The following is a 12,143-nucleotide window of genomic DNA, read 5'->3' on the forward strand; positions in this document are numbered from 1 at the left end:
CGCACATAAGTTAGCCGTATCTCTACTATACAGGTTAATTTTAATTCATTTCAACGTTTACTGGCACTTTTTTTATTTAAGAAAATATTTTTGAATTAATTTCCATTTCTTTTTCTTATGTTGCATCCATAGCTCTATTAAGTTAGGAGAACTTTCCTTTGGGTTAAATTGTGGTATATGTAGGGAAAGAACCTTCTAGAAATACAATCACCTATAAAAATATGCCTTCCTAAGAATAACTGCTAATTTTGCATGGAACGCCCTAATTCCCCACTGGGAAGCATTGTGGTCTCTCAGTCTACAAGATAATATAAACAGATATTTCTAAATTGATTTGAAATTTTTGAATTTTACGCCTGGTAGTATCTTGGTCCTTTTTGGGTCGAATTTGTTGTTTTCTGCCCAAATTGACAAAACACTTACTTTGCTATAGTGTGATCACTTGTATTATTTTCCAAGGGCCCAGAAACTTTCAGCTACTTTCAAATGACTTTCTCTTTCCATGCTCTACGGCAACTAGTTTTATCGGACTAGTTTTAACGGAAATGCAGAAACTTCTGCAAAAGCGGCGCAATTGCTGGACACGATGAACCAGTCACAATTTGTTGTGTGTCTCCATGTGGTCAAAGAGCTTTTCTGTCTTACACTTCTACTGTGCAAGACTCTTCAGTCAGTTGACTGTGATTTGGCAGCTGCGTGCAGGGACATGGAAACTGTCCTGTCAAAAACAAAGGAAATGCAAGGAAATGCTGTTGCTGTTTTCAAGTCTATTTTCGACGAAGCTCAGCGTTTTGCCAGCGACTTAGGACTGACGATGACTCGTCCAAGGACGAGAGGTGGCCGGAGTATGCATGTAGACTATCCAGACCTTCTCAACCACTATAGAACCTCGCTCTTTATTCCTTTCCTGGACCACTTCACTTCCGAGCTGAAACAACGATTTGTGCTTCACCAGAAACTGCTGTCAAATCTCAGCGTCCTTTCTCCTACCAAAATTATTTCTGTCCATCTGAAGGCATTAAACCTGGAGTCATTGGTTGAATTGTATGGCGATATTCTTCCCGAGCCAGACTGTCTAAAGCAAGAAATTAAGCTATGGCGCATCAAGTGGGAGAATGTTCCGGTATCAGAGAGGCCTACTTGTGCTGTGTCTTCACTTCAGGCATGCGACGCCAAATTTTTTCCAAATGTTTTTCTTCTTCTGGCTTTTCTTGCAACGTTACCTGTTAGCACTGCTACTCCGGAAAGAAGTTTCTCAACGCTTAGAAGGCTCAAAACCTGGCTGAAAAATTCAACAGGAGAAGAACGATTGAGTGGCTTAGCCCTCCTTGCAGTCCAAAGGGACGTTGACATCTGCCCTGACAAGGTCATCGACATTTTTGCAGGAAAAAAACTCGTCGCCTGGATTTTGTTTTATAGATATTCGCCCTTACTTTTAGCAAAAAAAAAACAAAAAACAACTAAAATGTATATAGACTACTTCTACTATTTGGCTTCTTTTTGCGTTAACTGTTTTTGCAGTCTCCAAAAAAAAATTAGCTTGTATTATTTAACTGTATGTAAATACTTGTCTTGTTTTTGAGTTACAAAAAAAAAAAAAAAAAAAAGAAAAAAAAATAAAAAATAAAAAATGCCCCTTAAAGATACGAAAGTATGCCTAGTGGACGCGTCCTCGTTCGCAATGGGGCGGACTAACGGTCTCGAGCTAACGTAACGTTGCTCGAGGATGTTAGACAAAGTCCACGGGAAAAAAACGGGTACCCCCCCCCCCCCGAACAAAAACCCTGTAATAAAGTTAAATATATAAAAAATAAATTAAAATGAAAAAAATAATTAGTAAACATTTCGCGTAATTATGCTTCGCGAGACAACTAGGATACTCTGTATGTTTGAAGTTAGGGGCTTTGAACGTTGGTTAAAATTTCTGAAATTTTAAATTTCCATTTAGTATTTCCATCAATATTATAACCCCTCCTTTTCTGTATGAATATCTGTCCTCATCAAAATCAAACAAAATCATCAAATGTCCTCATCGTTTTAATTTCTTCTCATCTGTTAAGTATCCATCCTCATTAAACTCCTTTGATAGCATCACATGCAAAAAGTGAGTAATTTCATAGATATATTTCAATAAATGCAATATGTTTTATGTGCTATAATATATCAGTAAATATTGCTATGTATCTATTAGATAATTATATTATATGTTATATTTTATAACATGTCATATTATGAACTAATAAATTTTCAAATAGGAATAAATCCATTTATTTAAACAACGAAAAAAAAAGATACAAAAGTCCATATATTTCGATCACATATACAGCAATCGTCATCAGGAGAATTACTAACATGATATAATTGAAACTTGCATATTAATACACAAACACACACACACACACACACACACACACACACACACACACACACACACACACACACACACACACACACACACACACACACACACACACACACACACACACACACACACACACACACACACACACACACACACACACACACACACACACACACACACACACACACACACACACACACACACACACACACACACACACACACACACACACACACACACACACACACACACACACACACACACACACACACACACACACACACACACACACACACACACACACACACACACACACACACACACACACACACACACACACACACACACACACACACACACACACACACACACACACACACACACACACACACACACACACACACACACACACACACACACACACACACACACACACACACACACACACACACACACACACACACACACACACACACACACACACACACACACACACACACACACACACACACACACACACACACACACACACACACACACACACACACACACACACACACACACACACACACACACACACACACACACACACACACACACACACACACACACACACACACACACACACACACACACACACACACACACACACACACACACACACACACACACACACACACACACACACACACACACACACACACACACACACACACACACACACACACACACACACACACACACACACACACACACACACACACACACACACACACACACACACACACACACACACACACACACACACACACACACACACACACACACACACACACACACACACACACACACACACACACACACACACACACACACACACACACACACACACACACACACACACACACACACACACACACACACACACACACACACACACACACACACACACACACACACACACACACACACACACACACACACACACACACACACACACACACACACACACACACACACACACACACACACACACACACACACACACACACACACACACACACACACACACACACACACACACACACACACACACACACACACACACACACACACACACACACACACACACACACACACACACACACACACACACACACACACACACACACACACACACACACACACACACACACACACACACACACACACACACACACACACACACACACACACACACACACACACACACACACACACACACACACACACACACACACACACACACACACACACACACACACACACACACACACACACACACACACACACACACACACACACACACACACACACACACACACACACACACACACACACACACACACACACACACACACACACACACACACACACACACACACACACACACACACACACACACACACACACACACACACACACACACACACACACACACACACACACACACACACACACACACACACACACACACACACACACACACACACACACACACACACACACACACACACACACACACACATACATACCACACACACACACACACACACACACACACACACACACACACACACACACACACACACACACACACACACACACACACACACACACACACACACACACACACACACACACACACACACACACACACACACACACACACACACACACACACACACACACACACACACACACACACACACACACACACACACACACACACACACACACACACACACACACACACACACACACACACACACACACACACACACACACACACACACACACACACACACACACACACACACACACACACACACACACACACACACACACACACACACACACACACACACACACACACACACACACACACACACACACACACACACACACACACACACACACACACACACACACACACACACACACACACACACACACACACACACACACACACACACACACACACACACACACACACACACACACACACACACACACACACACACACACACACACACACACACACACACACACACACACACACACACACACACACACACACACACACACACACACACACACACACACACACACACACACACACACACACACACACACACACACACACACACACACACACACACACACACACACACACACACACACACACACACACACACACACACACACACACACACACACACACACACACACACACACACACACACACACACACACACACACACACACACACACACACACACACACACACACACACACACACACACACACACACACACACACACACACACACACACACACACACACACACACACACACACACACACACACACACACACACACACACACACACACACACACACACACACACACACACACACACACACACACACACACACACACACACACACACACACACACACACACACACACACACACACACACACACACACACACACACACACACACACACACACACACACACACACACACACACACACACACACACACACACACACACACACACACACACACACACACACACACACACACACACACACACACACACACACACACACACACACACACACACACACACACACACACACACACACACACGCATGCACAAGCATGCACACAAAGCATGCAAAATTTGTTTGGTATAATTATTCTGCATATTAGATAGATAGACAAATAAGTGTATTTTGAAGCCAAATAAACGGTCATGAATACAGCAAAATAACATAAATGAAAGGCACAGAGAACATAAACTTTGATCAGCGATCCTCATAAAATACTGCATTAACCTAATAATAGTATCTAATACTTGGAAAAATGGTAATTTAAAAAAAAAAAAAACTTAACACTTTAAAAGAAAAACACTTAAATGAAACAATACATTGACTTTATACTGGGATTCTTTTTTTTTTTTTTTTCTAGTCAACAAAATTTCCAGATCGCTCGCTATTCTACTGTAATTTTGTAGTGGCTGTATACCTAGAAAGAATTGTTTTCTGATTTCAAACTCTCCAAGTACTTTACCCCCGGTAAATACCCCCCCCCCCTGGAAAAGAAAACATTCGAAATTTGAGAATTTTATTTGAGTTTTATTGTTTTTAATTTCCGTATGGGGAAGGAGTTTTGTTACTTGTGTATTTTACGCAAATCACTCAAGTTTACGCTGTGTAAAAATCAAGAACAAAACCGGTTCTTTGTTAATTTTTTCAACTTAGCGCGAGACAAGACAAGTGACAGAATATATGGGAAATATATAATTTGGGCTATATATTTGCACATAGGGGGGGGGGGGAGGGTATAAAATATTTGGATAGTTTAAAGTCAGAAAATAATTCTTTCGTGTTTTTCCCAAGCGTTAAATACCTTTTTTTTCAATGACCATTTTTCCAAGTATTAAATACTATTATTAGGTTAATATAGTGTTTCATTTGTGTTTTATGATGATCGCTCATCAAAGTTTATGCTATTTGTGCCTTTCATTTATTTTATTTCACTTTGTTCATGGCCGTATATCTGGCTTTAAAATACACTTATTTATCTATCTATCTAATATGCAGAATAGTTGTACCAAACACATTTTGCATGCAGACCCGCTATAATCTACCCCCCCCCCCTGATTTGCAAATCTATAGCCCAAATTTATTTCTAGACTAACGAAGAAACTAACAAAAAAAAACAAGTGTGTTCTCGAATTTTACACAGCGTAAACTTGAGTGAGTGGCACATATTACACAAATACCAAAATACCTTCCACCTACGGAAATAAAAGAAATAAAACTCAAAATAAATTCTAAAGTTTAGAAAGCCTTATTTTCCACGGGGGGGGGGCGTATTTTCGAGGGGGGGGGGGTATTTACCGAAGGGCATTTTCCGGGGGGTATTTTCCGCGGGGTGGTATTTTCTGGTGGTTTTTTTCCTAGGGGGGTATTTTCCTGGGGGCATTTTGCGACGGGGGGGGGCAATTTCCTGGGGGTATTTTCAGCGGGGGGGGTATTTTCCGCGAGGGTATGTTTCGGAGGGGTAATCGCAGGGCAGGGGGGGGTAAATGCCGCCTACTACCCTCCATGTCCCCTTTCCGGCATACCTAGATTATATGATTCTTCTTGACCTCCATCTTGTTGTGGTACTCCATCTTGTTGTCTTTTATTATTTAGCTTTGACGCCAGAAGTAAAAGTGGTACGCTACATTGGTCTGAGGCACCGATCAGTCGGAGGTGGCACTTCTTCTCCAATGCTGAACCAGCGGTTCTTAAAATAGCCCAAGTCGAGCTTTCTGACATGGGGGAATATAGATGCCGCGTAGACTTTAAGAAGGCAAAAACAAGGAACACTTTTTTTAATGTCACAGTCATAGGTAAGAATATTCTCATTGATTTGGTTTTACAGAAAGCTTAGGCAAAAAATCGGCAGATTTTATTTCACACCAACCGTATTAATCATGTTATTTGAATTACAGCGGCGTTCATTATAAGAAAATAATGTGGAAGGGGTAAATGTATTTTTAAAAATTTAAGGTGGGAGGGGCAAATTTTTTTTTTAATTTTCAAAGAAAATACCAAAAAGAAAAGGCATTTTCCAATGAAAATACCCCAAGCAAACTTATTTTTCTAAATTTAGGGGCGAGCAAAAAATCATGTGGGCAAATAGCCCTCCATCTTTCGATTGACACCACTGTCGAAATATATCAGACTAAATATATTAATAAAATCAAGCTTAGTAATAAAAAAGAAGGGTATATAAATGCTAAGTAACATCAAATACATCTTTTCAGTATAACTAAAATATTACATTAAATGTGATGTTGTCTAGGTATACTTAGTCTAGGGTAGCATGTCACAACTTAGATCAATAATTCTTTAGCTCCTATATTTAAAAGAATATGTCTTTCAACAGAATTTATTGGTAGTAACCGATAAAATGGTAATCCCCAGTTACCGATAAATACTTGTAATAATTGCAGCGCTCATGTCATTATTAGATGACAGTTTATGAATTAAGATGGAACTCTTTGCAGCAATTATGCCATATAGTAAAGTTTGGTTCATATATTGTAGAGCTATTTTTAAAGATTGGAAATCCAAACCCCCTTGTTCAGGTTCCAAGCCGTAGGAAATGATAACAGTCTCAGGGTTCAACCCCCGTCCTTCTGCATTTGGTTCTAAGTTTTATGTTGGTCCTTACTTTCAGTTGGAAAAAAACTTGTTTTTTGTTTACTGTCCGATCGTTTTTTAAATAATGCCGAAAATCTTGCTCCCCCATTGAAAATTCTCTCCTCATGAAAAATAGCTCCATGGAAAGTTCCTTCTACGTAAAATATCCCCCGCCAGGAAAAATCTCCCTCAGAAAATATCATACTTACCGAAAGTTCCTCCTGGAAAATTTCTTGCGACGATTCCGGCAGAAATCTTTTTCCTAGCTCCCCTCCGTAGAAACATTTTCCTTTAAATCCCCTCCCCTCTCTAGTAGAAAATTGCTCTAACAGAAAATTCCTCCTGGAGAATTGATTCCGTGTAAAACTACCCCAAGGAGAATTTCTCCAGTGGAAAATTCCCGCCGACAGAAAGATTCTGTAGAAAGTTCTAATCCGGTGAAAATTTTCCCCGGGCAATTCTTCCTATCATCTCCACAAGTAAAATTGATTCGGAAAAGAGAAAGTATGACAAAAAAAAAAAAAAATTGTGTAGGAATTCGGGCAAATTCCCCAGCGGAAAATTTCTCCCAGAAAGTCCAACCCCCAGAAAACTTTCCTTTCCACAGAAAATTCTCCCCTTTGAAAGTCTTCCTAGGAGAATCCCCCCCCCCCCCAGGATCGGTCTTTATGGTTCCCAATGACAAATACTATACGTAAACAATGAGCAAATTTCATGACTTACATACCTTTTCCCAGGTGCTGTGGGGGGGGGGGTCATATTATCCCCAAAGTCATAGATACTTAATCTTTAAAATATGTTGAACAAACTGGCAATCTTAAAATTTTGATCGGAGGACTTTGGAAACAAGGGGGATGGGGACTAGCTGCCCTCCAATCGTTTTAATAACTTAAAACAGGAAATAGAGCTTCTAATTCTAACAAAAAAAAGCAACAAAAAACAAACCAATAAACATGCATCCGTGGTCTTTCTTCAGGCAAAAAATATAACTTCTATATTTTCGCAAATGGGAGCCGGAGACCTCTACGGTAGGGTTCTCTGATACGCTGAATCCAATGGTGTTATTTTCATTAATGTTGCTTGATTTTTGGAGCGTGTTTCCCTTTTTTTGGAAATCAGGTAAATTTTCCCAGACTCGTGGCTTTTGATGGGTTATACTAAACTTAATGAATCTTATATATTTGGAATCAGCAATATAATCCAAATCTTTTAATGTATCTATTGATATGAAAATTCCATATGTTATAGTTTCGGTAACTATTGAGCCGCGTCACTCCTTACAGTTCATTACCACGAACTGTTTGAAATAGATTGAACTCGTCGAATACAATTTGATCCTGGGAAGTTTCCGTTTTATTGGGCTTTCTAACTTTGGCTAATGCTAAGCCAGGAGATAATAATTCAAGAAGAATCATTATACAGTGGAACAGAGGGATTAGTTTATTACATGTGAAAGAAATGGTGTCATACCTAAAGGTAGTATATTTTAGATTTAGGATAGAAAACATTCAAAAAACCTTAAAAAATTGGCAATATTTGGAGAAAATATAGCAAACTTTATTTGGCAATTGTTTTCTTTTCACCTTTTTGCCCCCAGTTTAGAAGAACTCTCTACTATTAAAAAAAATATATGTTTAAAACATTTATATAGTTTTTCTAGTACTTTTTCCTTATAGGAACAGGAAGCATAAAAAAATTGGTGGTAAAAGGCACATTGAATGAATCTGATTTTTGTACTGATTCTAAAATGATTCTAAAATATATTAAGTGATTCTAAAATTCTAAACCCCAGTTCCATGACGATTCTCACTGGCTTACCCACCCGTAAAACTTAATGCTTCCAAAATTTGATTAATTAAACTCTATACTATAGATTGGTATTTAAAAATATTGAAGACTTTTTTTTACTCATGGGAATTTCCAAGTAAACAATGTAAATTGAGGTTTAACCGTTGGAACATAAAACTGACAGGGGAAAAATTTTCTTTCGGAGCTCTGAGGTAATTTGTCCTTTCAAATGCTAGCTAAATCTTGCCATTGATTTACAATTTACAGATAAAGTTACTTCAATTTTGCAGTTCAAAAAGCTTTAACTGTTCTAATTATACGACCCCTGTGTTAGGTTAGTCTGTTTTCAATGGCAGTAATTTCGCGAGAGCAGTGGGAATTTGGGCCAGGGCGAATAAAAAGAATTTTGTACAGAAGTTTTGGCAATTCCCCAAGTGTAAAATTTCTTCGGAAACGTCCATCTTCCAGAAACTTGCCTTCCCACAGAAAATTATCCCTGTGGAAAATACCCCCTCCCTAAAAAAACAAATAAATGTTTGTGTACTTCCCAATAACAAATAATATACCTAAAAAATGGGCAAATTTCATGACTTATGGACCTTTTTCCTGGGGCTTTTTTTGGGGGGGGGGGGGGTCATTTTATCCCCAAAGGAAAAGTTACAGGACCTTTCAAGTATCCTGACAAAATCACCACTTTAAAATTCTGATCGGACGAGTTTGGGGAAAAACAGACTTGGGAAGGGGACTAGTTGCCCTCCAATCTTTTTTGTCACCTAGATAGGACAATATAACTTTTAATTCTCATCCAAATTAGTCCTTTCCCAATATCCTAGGACTATTGGTTTGATGTGATCACCGTTAGAGTCCGTGTTCCTTATTATCAAATGAATGTCCTTTTTCTCTCATACATAGATTCACCTATGATACAGTTTTTTTATTTGCACGTTTAAATATCGGAGAGGTTAGCCTGTTTTCAATGGCAGTAATTTCAAAAGAGGGAGTAAATTGGTTTGTATTGCAGTTCCATTTTAGTCCTTTCACATGCTGGCTGAATCTTGCCATTGATTTACAATTTATGGATAAGTACAAGGCCGCATCCAGATGGGGGTTAGACAGGTTTTAACCCCCCGCGAAATGTTTGTCCGACTGGTAAAAACGTAACAAAAATGAACATAAATATATTTTTGATGCGTTTTTAAAGTTTTCTTTGTAAAACCCCCACTGAAAAATTCTTTTGTAACCCCTCCCCCTCCCGCAAAAAATTGCTGGATACGGCCCTGATAAAGTTACTTTCTCTTTGCCAAATCAAATTTACATTTGAAGATGAATTGTCCTGGGGGAATTCTCACCGGGTATGAATTGTCTAGAAGATCTTTCCGTAAGGGGGACTTTTCCATGGAGAAATTCTCCATGGGAGAGCGGGATAAATTCTTCAGAGGGATTTTCTGTGGAAGCAAGTTTCTACTATGGGGGGAGGGCCCCACGGGAAAAAATTTTCGCGCAGGAGGTTAAAATATTAAAATATTTTCCAAATGAAAGTGTGCTAATGAAAAATTTTCAGCAGGAATCGTCCGCAAGAAATGTTCCGGGGGGGGGGGGGTATGTTCAGCGATAATGGAGGGTTGTGGGAGGGGATTTTCCTGGCAGAAGGGGGGATATTTTACACAGAATAAAATTTCTATGGAGGGATTTTCCGTGCAGGAAAGAATTTTCCATGAAGGAGGAATCAGGTTTCCCGGCGTTATCTAAAAAACGATCAGAAATTAAAAAAAAGAATCAACTGAAATAAGGAGCAACATTGAAAACTTAAAACGAACAGATTTTAGTTCACATGTATGGGGGGTTGCCCCCTCCTCAATTCCTCACTCCTTACGCTAAACTTTGATTTTTTGTCCCAATTCTTTGAGAACGAGCCCTAAAACACAAGGGCCGTTTAATTAGAACTATAAGAGGTATTTTTTGAATACTAAAGAACCTTAGCGTGATAAACAAGGTATTGGGGAGGGGGAAACACCCTTCATATACAAACTAATTTCTATTCCTTATACGTTTTGATGCTGCTTCTTACTTTCAGTTCAAAAAACTTTTTTATGTTTAATTTCAAGAACAATTTACATTTAACCATTCACACCATATGCGGACTATAGACTATAGTAGATACACAGAAATCCTAGCACTTTTTTATAACATCACGAATCGATACAACCTAATTTTCAAAAATTTATCATATTCATTAGGGCTCTCTTGGCCTGGCATACAGGTAACTTTGAAGTTATTGGGACAAAATAATCTGTGGTTTTCAAGTTTCCATTTGGAAAAAAAAAACGTTGTTAGTTCCTTTTTGCCACTTCTTTGTTCCGACCTTTTTTTTATTACGGCCGTCTTGTCCCCGGAAACTCTGGCTGTGAGTTTGAAAATACTCAAGGAGTACACATTTATGTCGGCCCATTCCCGGGTCTGCTAATTCTTATCCCGTCACAACGAAAATGCATGTTCCCCTTACAATAGGCTAACCCATGCAGCGATTGTTGAAAGTACCAAGCCATCGCAATGCTCCTGAGTTAAAGTTTTTCTTGCTCATTAGGGTTCACTGGGCTCCAGGGATTGATGGTTTGAGTTTCATTGTTTTAAAAAAAAAAAAAAAAAAAAAAAAAATTGTTGGCCTGTTTTACGGTCCAATTTTCAGGAAAATGAATTTGTTTTTGAATTAGGGTCCATCTTGACTGAGAAAATTAAGATGTAAATTT

General features: G+C 39.3%; 1 protein-coding gene across 1 annotated transcript in view; it reads left to right on the top strand.

Annotated features, from left to right (window-relative positions):
- The window catches only part of LOC148949688 (protein turtle homolog B-like), a 211,503-nt gene that overhangs the window by 17,182 nt on the left and 182,178 nt on the right, over positions 1-12,143 (top strand). Inside the window, exon 4 of the mRNA XM_089093061.1 lies at positions 6,613-6,812. Within this exon, the coding sequence (XP_088949187.1) occupies positions 6,613-6,812 (200 nt within the window). The remainder of the gene's footprint in view (positions 1-6,612; positions 6,813-12,143) is intronic.

Source organism: Artemia sp. Qi Xiang Cuo, chromosome 8 (assembly GCF_049724085.1).
Source record: "Artemia sp. Qi Xiang Cuo chromosome 8, ASM4972408v1, whole genome shotgun sequence".
NCBI classification, from domain to species: Eukaryota; Metazoa; Arthropoda; class Branchiopoda; order Anostraca; family Artemiidae; genus Artemia; species Artemia sp. Qi Xiang Cuo.